At 35.5% G+C, this 21,714-nt stretch overlaps 2 protein-coding genes across 5 annotated transcripts in view; one reads left to right on the forward strand and one right to left on the reverse strand.

The window, feature by feature from the left end:
• Positions 1–9,671: 9,671 nt before the first annotated feature.
• On the reverse strand, positions 9,672–20,948 carry LOC128238298 (bile acid-CoA:amino acid N-acyltransferase-like). 3 transcript variants are annotated; one of them, XM_052954079.1, is made up of 11 exons: positions 20,667–20,948; positions 20,102–20,148; positions 19,118–19,450; positions 18,617–18,871; positions 17,942–18,111; positions 17,307–17,420; positions 15,587–15,660; positions 14,434–14,527; positions 11,152–11,271; positions 10,142–10,262; positions 9,672–10,004 (listed from the first exon to the last, which is right to left on the reverse strand). In XM_052954079.1, the coding sequence occupies exons 3-11, from the start codon at positions 19,425–19,427 to the stop codon at positions 9,871–9,873; spliced, it is 1,392 nt and encodes a 463-aa protein (XP_052810039.1). In that variant the 5' UTR covers positions 19,428–19,450; positions 20,102–20,148; positions 20,667–20,948; the 3' UTR covers positions 9,672–9,870. The 3 variants fall into 3 exon arrangements, with proteins under 3 accessions (XP_052810039.1, XP_052810038.1, XP_052810036.1); XM_052954078.1 differs by having other exon boundaries at positions 20,091–20,148; XM_052954076.1 differs by lacking the exon at positions 20,102–20,148.
• The window catches only part of LOC128238299 (peroxisomal succinyl-coenzyme A thioesterase-like), a 35,260-nt gene continuing 33,062 nt past the window's right edge, over positions 19,517–21,714 (forward strand). Inside the window, exon 1 of one of the 2 annotated variants that reach the window (XM_052954082.1) lies at positions 19,517–19,579. The gene's annotated coding sequence lies outside the window, so the exon portion shown is untranslated. Of the gene's footprint in view, positions 19,580–20,423; positions 20,533–21,714 lie in introns of those variants that run through there. The other variant, XM_052954081.1, reaches the window with a different exon arrangement.

The raw sequence follows: 21,714 nt of genomic DNA on the forward strand, positions 1-21,714 counted from the left end.
CTCTCAAATGTTTAGGATTATGGCATCCTTTTTATGTTTTTGGTGCATTTGCACAACTTCATACATTTGGCTACATTAATTAAGCAGCCTTATGCACATCTCTGTGCATATTTTGCGTAGAGATTTCTAAATTCCTTCATTTGTAATGACACAAGATATGAAAATGACAGGGATGCCGCGAATTTGTATTGCATGTTTAATTTTATGTCGTTTATTCCATGTACTGACGATAAACGGGAAATTAATCAAGATGATAATAAAAACCACTTTAAGACCTGCATAATCGCTAAGTTACTATTCTTGACTTTGTGTTTAACAATTGTACTCGCGTTATTTAGAGAACGAATAATTGTACATTTTTGAAGGATGTTTCACAGCTTCCTTCTTGCTTGATTGAACGTTGCTATGTTGCATCATTTAATCGATTAATAGTTATTTGCGAATATTGGTGTCCTGAGGGAGAATTGTTTATATGTATATGTTAAATCTGTGTAAGGAAGTTTGGAATTTGCCAACTATACGTTGTTTTACATATAAATCCAATATGGCTGCCGCTGTTTCTGCTACAGAGGGGTTGGCCGTTTTTTGGCCGTTTATTGGCCGACGGCCAAGTGTCATGTCGAGAGTTGGCCGTTTCTTGGCCGAAAATGGGCCGCTCTGTTTTGACACCGGCCAGAAAACGACACGGCCAATTTACGGCCCATTTTCGGCCAGTTTATGGCCAAATCCCTGGAAATTGCTGGGAGATGGCATTCTTGTTTAGGTTTTCGTTGAGACAAGCCGCAGTTTTAGTTTTCTTTGATTATTTTATAAACTTTGAATTTTGGGGAAATTGTTTGATAATTTTACAAAGATTTAAAATGAATAACATTTATTCTGCGGCTGTCATTTTATTTTCTACGAAATTGGTACATTTGGCATTTATTTAGATTTAGAAACTTGATGATCTGAGACTTTTTGAAATTGCCGACACTTTGGTTTATTTGAGACGCTACCAAAATATTTGAAGAAGTTGTAACTTTATTTCACCTAATAAAATAACTTGAAATGTTCGAGCCGCACTCTTTCTGCATCCTGACGACACCCCCTACTAACTGTGGCGCAGCTATATTAACCTTTCCAGTCTTTGTCCTCACTCCTGTGCGTTCTTTCATTAGTCGCATCTCATATTCTTCACGCCCGACCTTATTCTTCAATTCTTCGTAAGACAAATAGCTGTCAACGTGAGTAAATGTTGATTGTCTTAATTCATCACTTCTTAGTCCTCTCAAAAATCAATTCTTCAATTTTAACCTTTTCTCGGTCTCATCCATTTTGGATTAATGACACACCTGGAGTAATATGTACTCAAACCTAAGTCCACACTCTACCACAATTTAATCCTGATTCTTTTCTGCTAAAACATCTAGACAATGAACTGTCTTCGCTAGTAATATTACGAAATTTTTCTTCCAAACTCTTCATAATAATTATCATGAATCGTTGCTTGAGTGCCAATATGAAGCATGGTTTTCCTCGCCTGTTCTTTCAAAGTTATGCCCAGAGTCATTTTTAGTTCTTGCTCAGAATAAATTTGTTTGACACTTTCTAATTCTACCTTGAATTCTTCAAATGACGACTCGTTATTTGGTACATGCCAAATTCAACTATACATTTAGATTCATGTGACCAAATATGTTAAGTGCAGAATTTTCATTTATCTCACTCCTACCTAGTTCACTTTGCCTATCGAATGTATTCTATCAACCGCATATACAGACTCTATCCTTGGTCTCTTATACTAACGTTCCTCTGCGTTCCTCTACAAACAATATTTTTTGCTCTATTAATTGGTTCTACCTTTCTTCAAAGCTTCTCATCATCTCATCAAACATACGTTGTTTTTCTTTGTTACTGTGATTCCTGCTTTGAGAGCTGTTCAATCCACTCGCAAATATCCAGCTAGCTTATATTCACAAAAAGTAAATGCTCTTTTGCACGCAATTGTCCAAAATTTGTTCGGGCTTCAGTACTTCTCCGTCAACTTCCAGTTCGGGCGCCAATGTTGCCGGATGGGCTTTAAGGGTTCATAGATGACGGGAAGTAAATCATGTTTATCACATGCTTACCCTTGTTTTCCGTGTAATATACCCATTACAAATATTTTTATCTTACACATATCAGACATTTCTATTGGCTAGACTAATCACACGCAACCTAGATATCCCTCCGCATTGTTTGTAAACAAAATGGTTTAAATGCCAACAAATACTTACCTTAATAATGAAGTGTAAGACTTCCGGGAGACAAATGGCTAACGAATCATAGTGCCAGAAAGCATCTTGTTCAAAAACTTTCTGATAACAATGTTCCGCCAACCAGATAATGAATATCATTATTCACAGAAATATCCAGTCAGTCAACAAATACAGCCACATTAGTGACAAACACCACAAGAACATTTCAAACATTTCCATCTTGACCAACACAAGCAATATGCAATCAATGCCATTTACTTGCCAGTTTAATCAGCTGTCGGTAACCAAAAAACAAATTCGAATTCCGCAGCACAGACATCTCCTTACACATCCCATGGCGGCTAGAACATCATATTTTCTGGAAACATTCTTGGTGGAACTTTTTCAACATCAACATCAATGCAGTACAGAGTAAGGCTTTGTCGTAATCATCTGCATGTTGTGAAACTCCATGTACACTCACAGGCATCTGAATCATTGTTTGTCACTAAAATATTGTTTAAAACCATTTTGGGTACATACAATGAGATAAACAACACATCTGAAGATATTTAGTGTCTTTGATATACAAAAAAGAAACAAGGTATGTAACTCAAACTTACCCGATTTCACGGTAGAGTCCAGTTTTATGTAAATTTCTCAACCAACATATAAACAATCCATTTTTAAATAAGTGACATGGAAAGAAGAGTCAATTACCTTTAAAATGGTGTGCGATATGTTGGTATAACTATATTGTCTTTAGACAAACAGGCATAATTCAATGTCCAATTCTCGTGTTTTTCTTTAGTCGGAAAGAGTACAGCAAATTCAGATCGTCAATTTTCCCCGTGTAAACAGTACTAAAAACAGACCTATTGAAGTTATTTTATGCTTCAGTGTACAGATAAATTAATTCCATTCCATAGTATCACGAAAAGACTAACATCACAATGTTAGAAACAACTGTATCAGTCTTTAAACTAAATCAACTTTAAAATTTTGTTTGAGACGGACATTTTCCTGACAGCGCTCAGATGTTTCTGATCAACCTCCAAAGAAGAGTATTTGACCCATCCAAGCATGTGTGGCTCACATTCAAGCCGGTACAAAGATGTTAAATGTACATGTCAATGACATAATCTGGGCGCTTGTCGGTAAAATGGCCGGGTGCCTACGAAATTTAAAGAGGATTTAGTTTAAAGACTGATACAGTTGTTTCTAACATTGTGATGTTCGTCTTTTCGTGATACTATGGAATGGAATTAATTTATCTGTACACTGAAGCATAAAATAACTTCAATAGGTCTGTTTTTAGTACTGTTTACACGGGGAAAATTGACGATCTGAATTTGCTGTACTCTTTCCGACTAAAGAAAAACACGAGAATTGGACATTGAATTATGCTTGTTTGTCTAAAGACAATATAGTTATACCAACATATCGCACGCCATTTTAAAGGTAATTGACTCTTCTTTCCATGTCACTTATTTAAAAATGGATTGTTTATATGTTGGTTGAGAAATTTACATAAAACTGGACTCTACCGTGAAATCGGGTAAGTTTGAGTTACATACCTTGTTTCTTTGTTGTATATCAAAGACACTAAATATCTTCAAATGTGTTGTTTATCTCATTGTATGTACCCAAAATGGTTTTAAACAATATTTTAGTGACAAACAATGATTCAGATGCCTGTGTGTACACTAAGAAAACGCTGCAAAATCATCGTAGACAGCGAATAAGTATTAAATCCGTGCACACAGTAAAACTTGACAGACCGATGTAGGTCACATTAACCGCGTAAATGCATGTACTCTGAGTGTGACGTCATCAAATTGTGTACTTATTGGGGGGTTTTGGTTAAAATTGTTCGTTATTCATGCTGTTGGATATTTTCTACACATTTTTATAGTTGTGACTTGTTAAGCGCTTTATCAGAATTAAAACTTGATAACTGCTAGTTACTTTTGTCATTTTAATTTGGAACTATTTATATGGCGCATCGTTGACATTCTACTCTGAGTACTTTGGCTGTCAAACAATCGGTTCAGAAAGTGGAACTAAATTGGTAATAAAAACACCGTTTTAAGCATGTGATAAAAAAGATCTGACACTCGTTGTCATTTAATACAAGATTTTTATTAAACTCGTCCATGAAAGTTGCATAAACTCGCTTAATAAAATCTTGTATTAAATGACAACTCGTGTCAGATCCTATATTTATCAGTTATCAAGCAATGGTCAAGCGAATAATAGCCAATACATACATAACAATATTCTGTCGACGGCAATATAAAGTGATATAAGTGACAGTTTTGATCCGTTATTTGATGGAGACATACCAGTTGATGAAATAAATGCAGCTGTTCAGACATTTAAGCGTAACAAGTCTTGTGGGCTTTTTAAATGAACATTTCATAGAATCTATACATATTTTGGGTAAGCATTTTTGTTATGATTTGTGTTCAGCCTATTCAACGATTCGAAATGCAAGGCGACAATGTGTCTACTGAAGACCCTGTAATGTGTACTTGTATTACAAGTTTGTACAATTTGTCAGGGTTATCGTACGAGAAAAACGCGAAATTATTTCAAAGTAACAGAATATGTTGAGGTTGGCGAATATCTTGTATAAACGATCGGCGCGGTTAATACGAGGATTGCTCGGGAAGTTCGCGGAATTTGGACATAAAACAATAAAAAGGTTTAAAAGATTTGGAGATTGATACAAATAATGTCAAGTGCAATCCATATTGATGAAATATAGTATAAGAATGTATTCTATCAAACGCTGCCTCTAGAAATCTGGTATTTACGACAACACATACATGTGTACCTTGACTAAGGTAAAAAATATCCCAACCTTTTACAGCATATCACCATATTTTGACCGGACAATTTCGAGTAAATATATCAGAGGTAAGTGTCAGGTATTGGTATCGTTTGATGTTATCTTACGCAATAACTTGTAAACATCTGTTTTCCGAATCATAGCCTTTTCGCCGACGACTGGCAACACTGGATTACGCGGCGTTGTAAAGTTTTGCGTTGATCTTGAAAATCTTCAGTGGATTATTGAGAAGTCTGATACTCGTAAAATGTGTGGGAGGACGTTTGTTTTTAAGTGGGATAAATTATTTGGGAACGAAACATCAATCGAATACGTATATTAGCCGCGGATCCAAGCCGACTAAACACATTGTTTATGCAACCGGCTGTTAAATTGTGTTTGCTTGCGATAACGTTTTCAATTTTTCAAAATGTGTTGTTAAGACGTGTCACTTACACATGTTGAGCTAAATTTGACCTGCGTGGACAACTGGGTTTTGTCATGGATACTAGAGTTATATTTATAGGATTTGAAAAATTACACCATTTTTCTCCCATCAATGTAGATTGCATATAACTTTATTTATATGTGTGTTTCTTGTGATATCTCCGCAACTTTCGGAACAACCCTCGTGCATGTGTTCGCATTCTAAGAGCATCATTTACTGCTCTAGTGTTTCAATTGGCAAAACAGGATGCAAAATGAGTATGGCAATGCTTAAATAGAAATGTTCATTATATCCACAGTATTTATACTGCATCCTAGAAAATTATGGGGTCAGGTAAAAACCTAATTGTTTAACTTTATGTTTGGGTCATCGTATTTATATGCAGCGTACAACAACCAAACCGAAAGTTTAGGTGGATAGAAAAACAACAGGAAAACAGATAAATGAGAATAAAGTAAAAATATCGTTTGATCGCCGAGCTTCTTCGTGGGGTAAGTGGAGCGTTTGGAACATGGGTATTATGTCCTTAAATTCTAATGGCTGTTAGTCTGCATCACTTTTTTTGAATTTTGTAATAAGAGGATTATAAGTGACCCGGATTGCGCAACGTTCAATTCATGTGAGACAGTATAAATGCATATTTATGAAAAAATATTTATTTTTTTTCCAAATTTTTGGCGCCGTAATATTTAGTTTGGAATCGTAACATTGTTTTTTTATTTATATTTAAAAACAAAGAGTTTGAAAATTCGGTGCAAGTGATTTTAATGTAAGTAGGCATCCTTCAGTCTTGAACAAAATGCCATTTCTAGGGTCTCACGTATAGAACAACTATACATTTCCTTAAAATTCTGATTAAATCCATTTGAATAAAGCAGTTAAGCGTTTTACATGGTTTTAAAGGTTATGCCTGTTTAAATCGTCTGTGAGGCCACACTATGCCAATGTCACGGTCATCTGAACTGAATGCTAAACGTTGTAGATGAGAAGTGATGAAATAGACATTCTGATTGTTTATTGTAATAAGTTGATCTTATACCAATTGAATATATATTGCACGCTAGAATATAGGTACATCCTATTCAAAACGATTCAGAGCCATCTGATTTAAATAGGTAACAAGTTTAATATTATTATTTTAAGTTGCTTAAGTTTTATATGTAGTTATCCGTTAGAGCTGATAACAAAAATGTACGTTCCGGTGAAAATCGGCGTGTGGATACATGAGATATGTTTACGGTCACTAAAACTTCAATATGCACTAAATTGCAATTGGTCTGTGTTAGGTCTACTGCACCTTGTCGTCTAACAAGGGCAGTAATGTCAGGGGCGTCCAGGATTCCGGGTTCATTGTTTTGGGTGATTTACGTCCTCGAGTCAATGAGTATAAATGTTAAAACGATATATTTTAGAAACGACCTTGTACACCGAATGAAGACAAAATGCTTCTTAACGATTACGCCTGTTTTAGATGAAAATCCTGTATTATTAAAATATCTCTTGAAAACAATGCACGTTCTTACTAGGCTTACCGACTCACTCAATGCACTTTATTATTCAAAGCTGCAATTTTATGCCGTTCTCTTTCGTGCAAATCTCATCCGATACCTTGTCTCGGTCAATGAATGGTATTGTTATAGTTTTCCGAGTGCAGATCGCCAGTATTCCAGTGTAGGTAATTTCCAAATATGAAAAATACATTTTGTTTTATTTGAATTGGCTTCTATTTTTAAGACTACTGGGTATATGTCATTGTAGTTCTCATACGAGCTTTACTCTGAGACGAAGAGTACAACACATAAACAACAATTCTTAAATCATCGGGAAAAATCACATTCTTCTACAAGGTTAAAATATATCCTTATTGCTAGAAGAACATGAAGAAAGATGTCATACATCAGGTTGTTATGATATTAACATACTTTTGCCACTATGATATTTCACAATAAAGAAGTGGAATTCCTTAGATATCTAAAACACAATTTCGTAGTACGTATTACAATGACAAACAGTTTAAAATACATGTGAACGATGAAATAACATTCTATTTATGTTCGAACATTTGTTTTCGTCTGTAATTTGATTGGTATGGAAGCAAACGTTCGAACATTCAGCTTCGAGATCAAGAAAACGTTCGAAAAACGGGATAACCATTCTTCTAATAATTTCCAAATATATCTTTATTTAAACTTATATAACATTTTTTTAAATTTTAAATATTATTTTTGCCTAATTTTCTCGTTTAAAGTCAAGTGTTCTGTTTTGATCAAGGGGAAGGAAATACAATGGATTTAAAAGTAGTTCTGAAGTTTGATATTTTCATTCCTTATTTTGAAGTGAGAATTTAAAATTAATATTTTTATTGTTGTTATTTCACTGATAAAACTCCATATTCCATCGAAAAGAATGACAAAAATAATTTCCTTCGGGATGTTAGAAAAAACGATTGCACACTTCGTATTATTTAACTAGATTTACTTCTTATTAGCAGTGTCGATGTTGAAACATATTGGAGAGGGGTTCTTTTGTCTTCGTTCATATAGTTTAGATAGTTTAGATAGTTTATTTTTGAATACAGGTTCAATAAGCCACATGGCCCGTGAGAAAAACAAAATAAACAAAATACACGATTTAACATTTACAAATGACATAGCAAGTTGAGCATGTAAGGATTGTTTAAATTTTAGGAAAGATTTTACAGGTAACGAAGGACATGTTTAGAGATAAAGTAATACTTAAAGGTGCAAGTCGACATCATATGCGGAGAAGGTGTTCATATACTTATAAATACATACCGTGCCAACATAGTGCAACAATGAAATCTGAGAAAAGTGAACTTTTATAATATATAAATTCTCGTATAGGTACCGTCGCGAATAGGCAGTTTCTCCCTCCTATATCCCTGAGGATAATGTTTACGAACAGTCTAAACTCTGGCTTAAAAAGAAATTCCATTAAATTACAATGAATCATCTTTATTCAATTTGTTTTCTATAACAAAATGTGACTAATTGTTCAATTTCGATTGGTTATAAATTTCAGCAAATGTTATCATAAAAAAATCATCTAGAAAGAAAATTACAATGATGTGAAGATTTGCAGTTGTACCAATATTTTTGAACCAAGACTTGAGAATGGACCCTGGTTTTAATTAAGCAGTGTATTTTCGTTTGTTTCATGGTTGTCTATTTCGTCAATACCTCAGTTGAAGTAGGTGTTTGAGAGAAAATCCGGATGAAAGGTAAAACCATGAAATATTGTCCTTCAGTATGGGTTTGAGTCCACTCAAGAAAAAAATAAAACAAAATAGGAGTTATGCACCTTACGCTCAAACTATCTATTTTTCATCAATTATTAAGAAATACAACTGATTGTTGAAGGGCAACGTACAGCAATTTGGAAGTGCCTACTCATTGTTACATGCCTTATTTTTTTTAATTGACACATGGCTGTGAATCAAAGCATGGCTATACCATTTCAGACCATTGGCTACCTTCTGTATTTATAGGGTTTGAAGCTGAATGGTTTGTGATTTCAAAAACAGGCTGAACATGCTGGATCTACATGATCTACTTTTTATTGTTCACATTTTCACCACATTGTTTGTACTTGTACACCGGATATTGTCATTTTACCGAATACACAGATGTTACTTTCCACCAATTTTATTGTTCTTAGGAGAAACCGTCACAACTTTTTTCTAACGTTGTTTAATATTTAGTAAACAGGTGGATCTTTCTCCCAATATTTGGTGTTGGGAGTCGTGAAGCACTAGAAATCATCTTGTATTAAAATTGGCCATTTGACTATAGAATATATAGGAAAATTACTTAATAGTGCCTGACCTAAAAACAAACGCAAACATTTATTACTGACGGTAAGGGTCTCAGACTGGGCAAATCAAGTAAACCTGCTGTGCCTGCGATTGATCACAACAAAATGTGAGATTTCCATTTGAAATATTTACCTTAATTGATGAAATCAACCTTTTTTAACACATGACAATTTTGTGTACCTTTAGTATTTTAATGAAAATAATCAAATTTAGGTGGCTTATTTATGCTCTGTCTTCGACTATTATTTTTAGATGTCAAGGACTTGAACCCACATACCTAACCACATACAAACGAGTGTTTTTGTGTGGACAATAACTACAGATTAATTCAGGGTTTTTATTTGATAACGCAATGTATAACAGTTATATTTCGACCCTAATCTCTTCAGTCAGAGGTAGTTTATTCTTGAAAACCAACATGCAATTGCAACAAACACTCGACAGGTGTATGAGACCAGCAACATGGTGTTAACATAGTATTCGAACAATAACATAATCCTCTGACACCAGACACCGGTTTGTTACTACTGTCCGGGTGTCAAAAACATGCGGGTGTTTTAACTGCCATGCCCGGGCCCAAGTGTGTATGCAAAAAGTCGAGTATTCTCTGCCAGGCGTCTTCCTGGGCGTGACTGTGTGCCACCATGTGCCCACCTGACATAAGTTTTTGGTCTGAAATTGAAAGAATGAATATTCATAGCAGTAACAATATGTAATCAGACAATGATTCATTTTATATTCAATTAAACATTAAAAATAAAGATCATAGAAAAGGGACGACTGCAAGCAACGAAACCTTGTGTTCCGACCTTTGAACTGTTTAGGTATGAAGTTGATGGTCAGCATGCGTTTTCCGCCGGCGTCTATTGCTCGAATGAATGGCATGTGTGGAGGTTCTATAAGATGGCCAGTGTCCGGGTAACGTATAACCTGGGAACATTGATTGATATGCATTATGATTAAGAATACATCATATCCGCAAGAAAAAAAACATATGCTACGAGATTTAAACATAACAAGAGATGTCACAGTCATGTGACAAAGCCCCCCCCCCCGAATGGCATTGTCGGGCGGATAGCCATAAATAAACATAAAATATTAGAGCACACCCAATAGGACTAGCTTTGTGAATTCCAAGGTCATCGCGACTGTATCATTTGACCTAGTGACCTGAAAATTACTAGTAATGACTCACGCAACTACCAAGATCGTAGAACCAAGCATATTCTAGTTTTCAATCGGACAATCTTTTTTATGTCCAAGGTCACCGAGACCATGGAATATGACATACTGACCCCAACAGCTACAGGGGTAATGTGCTGATCATGACAAACATTCCTTCCAAGTTTCAGGACCGTTGGACCAAGCATACTCTTGTAATCAATAGGACAAGCCTTTTGTGTTCAAGGTCACCACGAATGTGTCCTGACACTTACTGACCGCAAAATCAAAATAGGGTCATCTGTTGGTCAAGACCAACCTCTCTTAAAAGTTTGAGGGCCTTGGGTCCAAACTTGGTCTAGTTATCAATCGGTCAATGTTTGTCTGCCGGCCGACCGTTATATTATCATTTCAGCTATGACTACAAATTAAGAAACAATCAAAATATATTTATAGCATTTAATTAATTATTCATAAAAAGGGACTTAAAATTAAATTAAACGAGATGATTTTTTTTAAATAACGTTATTATTCAACTTTTATTATGGAGCGTTTTTGAAAATGGCTAGGACAAAAATAAATGTTACTTGATGGGAATGTGCTCCTGAAAGTTGGGTGGAACTGCTGTGTACGTCTATACACGCACGACCACGCTTACCTGCAAATTGTCCTTGAACTGTACAGGTATGTTGTCTTGGAAGTACGTGTGCCATTTGGGATGGACTTGCTTATCATCTTCGCCGACCACAACCAGGATCTTGGCCCCGTGCTGCCACGCCTACATTTAAAATAGTACTCACTGGATAAATTAATTTATCTAGGTTTGAAATAAAACGTAATTTCGATCATTACCATATATGGTGATGGTCAAGGTCTTTCCGGTTATTGCCATATATGGCAATGGTCAATGTATTTATACAACTAAGCGGCTAGTATAAAAGCCGCTTGTACACGTGCTAACGAGGTTGTATACCGAGCTATTACACAACAGAAAAACTGTTTTTCCCTCCCTCCCACCCGTTATGGTTTTGTTTGTGCTTGTATGCATATTTTAGGATTATAATTTCAAAAATAACGTTTGTGTCTTTTCAGAACGTTTTTGTGTCGTTCCGCATGAGAGTTAGAGTAGATGACATTGTTGTACAGACTGAAAGAGGCCGTTTCATGAACATTTACAACAGTTGCTTGTTCAATGTGCACTTTTGTTTTTCATGTTACTATGTATAAGTGATTGGACACAATTAATCACATTTAGTGGTCTTTTTTCATAGTCATGAAACCATTGAGTGTATGTTGGTTGAACAAATATACTTGCCCAGTCCACAGGGGCAGGTTGCGTTGTTTAAGTAAGAATATGTTGTGCTTACTGTTACTTGTGAAAATTGGCAAAAAAATTTTTATTTTATTTTATTATCTTTGTAAAGGGTGACGACTTGACCCTGAATTTCCATGTATTTGCCGACATGACCCTGTTTAAGAGGCCTTAACTTTATCAAATCTTAACCAAACTCTACATTTTTGGACTTTCCTTGTAGAGTTAGTGTCAATCTTTAAGAAAATGTACAGTTTTAACGAAAACAAATGCAATTTCAAACCCGAATTTCCTAAAACATGTAACTCGACGAACCAACTACCCGCAATTTTCACCGAAATTTTCCAGACTAAAATGCATTATCCCGCTATTGCATCATCAATTCAACACGTGTGCATAAGAGAAACAATATATCTATCACGATACAGGTGAAATGGAAGACAAATATCGTCCAACAGAGCCGTGCTCGCTAAAAAACAATGTTCATACTTTGTTTACAATAATTATACATGCCAGCTAGTATGTGTATACACAAACAAATTTACCCACGCAACGCAACTATATCGTAGAAGCAAGCAGGGCACCAACGCATGCGCCGTGAATCATTTCCGGTTGCGCAATGTCCATGTCGGCATATGCGTAAATAAATAAACAAAGATTGTAAATCGTGTGCACGGCTCTGTTGAAAATTGCATATGGGATCAATATTTTATCACATTTTACAGTGGTTGAAGAAATAACTAGGCATGCATCATCTTTTTGATATTTTTTTTTCTTTATTTCTCTTTGTTATTACTTTGTTTAAAACACTTGAATCTGTAACTGTGATGTTTATTACATCAGTGTTTATTAGTCTGATGAAATGAAAGTACACTTCAAAATGACGAACTGTAGGACTGTTAATCAGCATTTACATGGGTGAAAGTGCATAATTTTGAAAAACCTGAAAAATCGCTGGGGACAGGGGTAAGGCCTCCGGTGGTTTCACGGCAACGCCCTGGCAAAGAGCCCAGGTTAGGTTGGGGGATGGAGGCCCCCGGAAGCCCCTGATAATTAAGGATTTCAAAAGGTTGGAAATGCCTTTCCTGATATATAAATTGAATAAAAAAGAGAATAAATTGACTTGAATCAAGCCTGTTTTTTTTCTAAAGAATGACTAGATGATATATTGTGCCCTAGTGTAAAGATATACTCATTGATATTATTTATTCATGTCCCTTTTAGATAAACTTAATTCAACTGACTCCTTTGATAAGATATGCTACAAAAAGCAAATAAGTTTAGTTAGTAAAATTATGTTGTGAATCAAACTCTTTGTTGACCTCTGATAAATTATATATCTAAATTTTGAGGAGGAGTTAGGTCATACCCCCTAACCCCTTTGAAAATCTCAACGGATTTACACGCTTTGGAAAGATAAGCCCTCGATTGATTGATAAACTAATTTGATTATAAAGAATAACAGTGTTTGAAATGCCATCACATTTTTCTTTTGGCGGGAATCTGCATAGCGCAATAACCGGTGAAAGGGGTTTCAACTCTAAAGTTGTACATTTTCGTTTACAAACTTCGATTTTCTTTTGTAATTCAGGGAAGAGAATTTATATTTGTGTTGTAGGAACTGATACATACCAATTTTAGAATGAAGTGTGCATGTCACTAAGACGGAAACGGCTAAATGTTAACCAGGTCTAGATGTTGAAAACTCGGAGCCGTGGCCATTAACTAATACTGTACTTATAACTAAATATATCTGTAACTTTCAAATTAGTGATGAGAGAAGTCGGCAATTAGCTCACAATAAAGTGAAATCCTTAATTTTTGATATGCATTTTATCTGCACTTCATATTATTTATATGCAAGGTAAAAAAGCCTGCATTAATTTAGATTACTCCTCGAAGTGTTCGAAAAACGTTTTCCATGTTGTTGTTTTTTGAAACGCAAACAGATATATTACTACACGTTTAAAGCTGTACTTCACAGATTGACCGTTTTGGCATTTTTTTGTATTTTTTTGTCTTGGAATGAGACAACTTTTGCCTAAATGCCTGGGGAACAGTGATATAAGACTGCTGATAAAAGATCAGACCGCAGTTCTCCATTTATACGTTCGAAAATTTATGATGTATGGCTAAAAGCGTTACTAACGTTTTAAGGAATATGAAATTTTCGGCAGTTTTTCAAACTAATAATGAAATATTTTCTTTCGTGGGTTATCCTATATGACTTAATTTAAGGCATTGATAACAAAAACAGCTGCTTCTGAGACTGAATTTTATAATATGTTAAAAACTGTCAATCTGTGAGAGTGCAGCTTTAAAGGCCTAGTTTAATTCTTCTATAAGTGACCCCCACCCCCCAAACCGTGTATTGTACACAACCTCTGTGCATCGATCTTAATCTAATTGTCTTATCAGATCTCCGATCTGAATACCCTACTGTGCAATTTTGGAGATTTTATTATAGAAATGGACCCTAAATTGCCCTGAGCCAATAAAAAAATAAACAGGAAATTGGCCCCATACCGTGACATCAGTGCAATTAGCAGGAGAAGCACAGCAGGGTATTGTCATGCCAAACATTCCTTAAACTAGGCCTTTAAGACATGACAACAAAATATGACTTACTGGCACGCATACAGCATTGTCGCTATCAAATATGTCTCTTATGACTATACCCTCAGTAGTCACCTCTATCTTGTCCGTGTGGTCCGTGCGCAACCTGTAGATATATATTTCAACAGTTGTTTTTTTAAATAAATGAGCTGATTGAAATACAGTAAATACTATAACAAGTGTTCACACAAAAGTAAATATGAATCTAAGCCAACCAGTACATGCAGGATTTAGTGGTTACAGACAACCTAAAACAATATGTAATTCGTATAATCTATGAAGCTGTCATATAATCCCGTTTTGGTTCATCGCAAAATAATGCAAACGTCTTTTGCATTGCAAATCTGATATTTTGTCTGTTTCTGCATGATATATTGTGCAACCGCCGTGGGTCAAGTTGTAACGGAAACGGTTTTGGGGTGGCTGCAGGGGATGTGTTTAGGATGGGGAGTACCCGTCACTTTTGGACGGTGTCTGGGGTGTCTCCGTGAAAACTTTACGAACATCTATAATTAATGGTGCGCTTGACATAGAGAACTAAATAGACGCTGGGGGATGGTGGAGTGGGGGGAGGGGGGTAACCCATTTTGCGAGTACCCAACCTCAAAATTGCCGTCACAGGTATCGAACGTGCACATTCAAATAAAAAAGGGTCATCAACTTGAGCCAGCTCTGAGATCAATATTCGTGAGGTTGAGAAGTAGAGTGCCTTTTATGATGCGAATGCTGTGAGATCGATATTAACAGATGAGTTTTGGTGTTTCACTGTGAAGCCCATTACACGATAAGGTACTTTGCCAAATCAGCAAACAAACCCACCAGCCCCCGAAAGTGAATATTGACGAATATCGAACCCACAAGTCGATTTTTGCAGCTAGCTTGATATTAATCTTGTGTACAAAGATTCATAAGCAAACAAATTCACAAACGCTAAGTAGCATTTTCGTATCACAGCTCGATATTCACCAATGTGTTATATTCTCCACAGTTAATTCCCTAATAGATATCTTAATGCTTGTTTTTATTTTATATTTTCGAAGATTTAACTCGCATCTCGGTAATCGCAGCTGGCTTGATATTCGCATTTGGTACTTACCTGCATCAGCAAACCAATATACATGCCAATGTTCATAGTTCATACATTTGTATTCAATTGTAATCTTACCACTCATTTTCAAGCTCTGTGGTGTTTTCACCGAGAGTGATACATGTACCGTTGATGTTGACGACCGCTTTTATCTACAACAGGCAAAATAATTTATTAGCGTTTACATACAGGGGCAGGCAAAGTGTGTATTATATAATCAATATTTACAACCGAAGACAATGATATATACATCGTTGATGTTTTCAATTCCAGACAAAATAATTGTAGAAATCTGTACTGTTTGTTAACAACCGTAGAAAGAAATGGATATACCATTGATGTTTAAAACCTCTTTTATCCAAGACAGGTAAAACTTTGAATATACCGCTGTTGTCTACATCGACAATTGTTTACACGCTTTAATCTAAAACAAGCACGTTCTGGAAATGTCGCAGATGTGTTCTTATGCTTGAACCTTTAACCAGTCTTGGGTACATTTTGGATTGTAGCTGTTTTAACAAGATCCGAAGCTCCACTTTACGCCGCTTCCTGTCCAAACAGGGGCTAACACTTGTATTTATGATATTGACAAACTTGGTTAGCTGAACTGATGGCTTTTAACATTTGTGTTAAAGGCGCACACTATAGCTTAATGCCTTTTTTAATCGTGTTTAACTCATTTGACTTTAATGATCTTAACAAAAAATGCTAATAATTTAGGTGCAGATAAACAAATATTAGCTATATTTTGGCGCTTTTTAACCGTGGAATTTGTAGCCACGTAGCTATTAATTCAAACAAGAGCCATCACAGAGACAGCGATCAACTATTCCGCCGCTTTTAAGTTTTAAGGATTGCAAAGTTTTTGGTAAAACATGCATGTATCATTGTAAAATTTTATTACATGCAAAACCTTAACCAAGATGTGACGCCGACGCCAACGCTAGGTTGTGTAGAAAAGCTCTCCTTACTCATTGATTAGTTGATTTGTCTATCTGTACCTAAATAATACACTTATTTATCTATTTTACATTTAAGTCAAATGACTTGAACATGATAATGCATTAAAATTAAAACATTAAAATGCATTAAAATTAAAAACAGGAAAATGCATAAAAAATTAAAAACAGGAAAATGCATAAAAAATTAAAAACATGAAAATGCTTTAAAATTGAAAACATGAAAATTCATAAAAACATGATAATGCATCAAAATTAAAAACATGAAAATGTATAAAAATAAAAAACATGTGCATTAAAATTAAAAACATGGAAATGCATAAAAAAATAAAAACATGAGTATGCTTCAAAATTAAAAACATGAAAACGCATTAAAATAAAAATAAAAACATGTGCATTAAAATTAAAAACATGAAAATGCATTAAAATTAAAAACAATGCATCAACCTATATTGTGCGCCGTTAAGTATTAAAAAAAATATGAATGAACAGTTTTTTGAGGTATGGTAAAATGTCCCAACATGCCGAAAAAACTTTAACCAAACCTGGTCAATAATATGCATTGATGATACTTTGGAGTTGTCTAATTTTCTTGTCTGAGGTCCAAGAATAGTATTAGGAATCATCATGTCTATTGCATGTTTATGTGTTATAACTAACTTGCCCAAACACTTTAACCGGACGCAAACGCCAAAGCTAACATCGAAGCAAATACCCTGGCGAGTAGAAAACCTCTCCTTGTTCCTCGAAAAGTCGAGCTATAACAAACCTTAAACTCTGAAATGTACCTCTATCCAGAGAACGACTCAATCAATATTCCTTCTAGTAGAGTGTTTTACCTGAGGTAGTATGGATGTCAGACCTAGGGACAGGAAACCTCCGAAACACAGACCAACGGCTCCCAGTCGACTGGCGTCAATATACTCCAGACCAGAGAACCATTCGAACGCTTCCTAGCAAATAGGGAAAACTTACAAAATGAATCCAATGCTATATTGTACTTTTACATATACATGTCGTTAGTGCAGTTGTAACTTGCATTAGCTGCTACTTAAGTCTATTACTGCAGGTGTAAGAAACTTGTCTGATAATACAAATAACAAAGAAACGCTGCAATACGACAATAGTTAAATACAATACAACCCTATTTCTAGATACATTCATTTGAAATTTGAAATTTAGCCAAGTTTCAACACTGCAAATTATTCCTTCCTAAATTTATCGAGTTGAAACCATTTTTCAAGTCTTAGTATAAGCAACCGTGGTCTTAGCAGCCCCAAAATACGTCTTCACATACCTACCAACTCAACAGTATATATATATATATATACATGTGTGTGTGTGTGTGTGTGTGTGTGTGTGTGTCCGTGTGTGCGTGCGTGCGTATGTGTGTGTGTGTGTATGTGCGTGAAATACACGTACAAGTAATGTTTAGCCAAATAACGTGATGTAAACGCTCTGAAAATATCCATACCCGTATGTAATCAATGTTGACGTGGGCGACCTCCTGCGGAAGGCCTTCTGCGTACATGTAGGCGAGACTTAGAGTTGCGTAGCCATGGGAGGCCAGGAGTGCAGCCCGTGTCTCTACTTGGGAAACAAGTCCGCCAAACATATCTATAAGACCCGGAAATGGCCCTGGACCTACAATGACAGACATGGGTTGATTGTGATTGTATCTGTATTATTTAGATTATTATTTTTTCTAGCATTCAGTCTTTAATAAACTGCGTTGTTGCCACTTACTGGAACGATACGCTATTTGTAAGCTGCACTCTCACAGATTGGGCGTTTTGACAACCGCAGATTTTTATACTTAAGTTAAAAAATTGATGTTTTATTCATTTTTCTTAAACCGTTAGTAAGGTTTAAGCCATAAAACATTAATTTTCGAAAGGAAATATGAAAATTTGCGATCTGAGTTTTTGTCAGCAATCTTATATCATTGGTTTGCAGATATTTACGCAAAAATTTGCCCTTTCCAAGACAAAAATAAAAAAGTTGTAAAAATGGTAAATCTGTGCGGGTGCAGCTTTAAACAAAAAACATAATATAAACAATACATACACATTTATTAAAAACTTACATGATATATCTCTTTAAGTTTCGTTTGAATATATATAATGCAACAAGTGAACAAGTGAAAAACCTTTTGGCAGAAACACCGTTCCCCTAAAGCGACCTTCCCTAAGAGGCAATCGTTTCACGTCCGGTGCCATAAATGTCCGGTGAACCACGGTCTCACTGAGTGGGTCAGAGGAGATTTCCGGCGCTTCGGCCTGGTTTCCGTCGAACACGCGGATCGTGAACTCCATCGGCCGAGTAACGTCCTTCTTCACAAGACGCATAGCTACCCGCGCGCCAACGGATTTCAGACTCCAGAACAGCCCCATCTGTTCAACCCCTGTAAAAATGACCACTAAGAGATTGCTGAGTTACCATAGCAAAGTACCAGACCACAAACAATGGCATTTTTGTATATGATTACATTTTTAAAGCAGATCAGTACAAGTCAATGCTTTTAAAACAATCTCAGATTAAATGAGATGCATAAGCGAGTAAAACATACTTGAAGGCATACTACTAGGAATTTCTAAAATGCGACCACGCTTTAAAAGTTCGTTGTGTTTATTAAAGTACTGTATGCTACCTTTAAAAGTGCCATCTAGTGACTCGCTCGTGCAGTTGTCCACGACACCGCTGTCGTCTGCTCGGTACACGCACCGCGACTCGAACACACTTCCGTTCTCTCTAACATCAGCAACAAACGTCACAATCTGATTGGACGCCAGTCCTGTCAGACGAATCTTAATCTTCTCATCCACCAAACAGAACTTCGGATTTACAGACATGGTCGGCGCACGGACGGACGTTGCTGTAGCGCCAGATGAGCACATATTCCGGTTGACATTTTGTACGTGTGAGCTCAGCACGGCTAGTCGACGCACTGATTTTAACATCCTGGCGGTTCAAGTGGTTTACACTTTAAAACGGAGAAAATGAAAAACGTTACATGAAGTGATGCAATAACTGTGATATTATTATCGTGGTGGAGGTCGATTGGCGACATAGAATGCAAGATTAACAAAATTAATCATAACCCCAGCAACTTGTGAGTTTGTTTTATAATTAAACGGATCGATAAGGAGCTTCAATATCGGTGATAAAATGTTACAATAAATAATACATAAATCATCGGGAAGGTAGTTTTTCCATTTTAAATAGGCTCGCAAAATGACACAGAGCTCTACTGGCCCTAATTTCTCGAAACTTCTTAAGTCCTCTATGGTTCACAATAAATTGCGTAATGTTAACTTCTTTAAGAGTTTATTGTACTTGAGATAGGTATTATCATCATGATTATCAGAATAAACAAGTTTTCATTAATCAAAATTCTATTTAAGTATGTATTTTGGCTTATTGAAATCGGCTTCTTTAGCCTGTTAAGATTAAGAAGTTTCGAGAAATTGGGGCCTATGTTGCTACTGTTACTTTCTATCTTCTTCTAAATACTTGATGATAACTGTGAGATATCGTCGATCATAGCACTCAGGAATATTATTCAAACAGCCTATTAACTCTGTGAGACCACAGAGACGTATGATGCAGACCCAAACACCTACCCCTGGCTTACTTTAAATAGTTGCCTGTGGTCTCAGTTGGGTAAAATCAGTATTGACACTGAAAAAAACACACAAAAAAACATGTTATGGGATGCTTATCACGTCATGGAACGACGTGATAAGCATCCCATAACATGTTTTTTTCCTGTTTACGATGTCTCACACACAGAGACTTGAAATTAATTATATAACCCTGGTGGATTTTTAGCTCAAAATCCACCAGGGTTATATAATTAATTTCAAGTCTCTGTGTGTGAGACATCGTAAACAGGCTACATTATACCTGAGCAGACCTTTTTTTAGAATATTAGTTTCCTGCACCTAGTATGGATACTTGTATCAGGACGATGTACACACTTTTATATTGACTCATTTATAATTAATTTGTTGATGGAATGATCATTATGGAATGATAACAGTTATTGCAAATACTAAAATTCCAGTAAGTTTTAACTATGCTTTAAAGGTCATAAAATAGCTCGATATCTTGTTGATACAAAATTGTTTAGTTTTTGCTTGTTTACATTAACTTGTATAATACGATGAAGAAACTGTTAAAATTGTTTACTTACGTACCTAAAACTGATTTATCATCGTTAATGAATTCGTCTCTCGCAAACAGCATCAAGCTCGATTTACCAATAAACATTGACTTCCTAATTATAGAGGTTAAGTCCATTTGTCATACGTGAAGCGTAGTTCGGATAAACGTTTCGGGTGAAAAATAATACAATACACCACTGCCATGAAAACTAAACTATTACTGAATAGATGTTAAACCACGGCATAGTTAAATCATTGCATTATCCCTATGTACATTTAGTTTAATCATTCAAAAATGGCGTTTTACCTTGTTCAATAATTTCATGCATGGTAAACGCACACCACTCTTAATGTGGATTAGATATTCTGCATCCGGTGCAGAATTATTCTTGACTTCTAGATCTAATCCTTATACATGTAAACTATTTATCAATGTATTACCAGTATAAACTATCGAAAGCATATCAATCGAATGCCGTCACAGTCTATGCTATTTATCTGTTCTCATAGAAAATACGTAAAACATCGTACGTTTAGGGCTTATGTTGAAAATAATGTTAAAACAAAATTATTAGATACATGTAACAATTAACTGCTATATTCGCTGAATAAAAACGATTTGAATTTTAAGCGACATCGATATCAGTTTGAAATGCTCCCCTGCTTAAGTACAATTGTAGATTGTTCGGCATTTAAATATTAAACACGTAGACGCAAAACGCTTTAAAGAAAACAATCGATGTCGCACTGAATTAATTCGAGTAAATTTTATTGAATGTTTTTTTCTCTGTCATAATTCGTCCACACGTTTAAATATTTATTTACAAAGTGTAAAAAATACATGAATAATAAAATCAAGTGCCTTTGTAAATATACTGTATTTCCGGAACCCAAATGCAGACGTAACGCATGCGCTGAAAGTTTTGAATCATCTTTAGAAAACTAAGCTAATTTAAGAATACATTTAAATCCGAGAACACGCCCAGTAGTCCACAGCAGATGATTTCAATCATGATATCACTGAAGCATACGGTTGCAACATGTGAACTTCATCATTCATTTTATGATTGGCTAATCTATA

This window comes from Mya arenaria, chromosome 6, assembly GCF_026914265.1.
Source record: "Mya arenaria isolate MELC-2E11 chromosome 6, ASM2691426v1".
Taxonomy (NCBI): domain Eukaryota; kingdom Metazoa; phylum Mollusca; class Bivalvia; order Myida; family Myidae; genus Mya; species Mya arenaria.

Bases quoted from the DNA above. Each gene is read 5' to 3' on its own strand.
- LOC128238298 (XM_052954076.1), bottom strand. From the start codon at position 19,427: ATGTTAAAATCAGTGCGTCGACTAGCCGTGCTGAGCTCACACGTACAA. The intron at 17,421-17,941 runs GTATGGATATTT...CCTATTTGCTAG, and splicing joins TCAACATTGATTACATACGG to GAAGCGTTCGAATGGTTCTC. The intron at 15,661-17,306 runs GTAAAACACTCT...TGCCTGTTGTAG, and splicing joins TGACATCCATACTACCTCAG to ATAAAAGCGGTCGTCAACAT.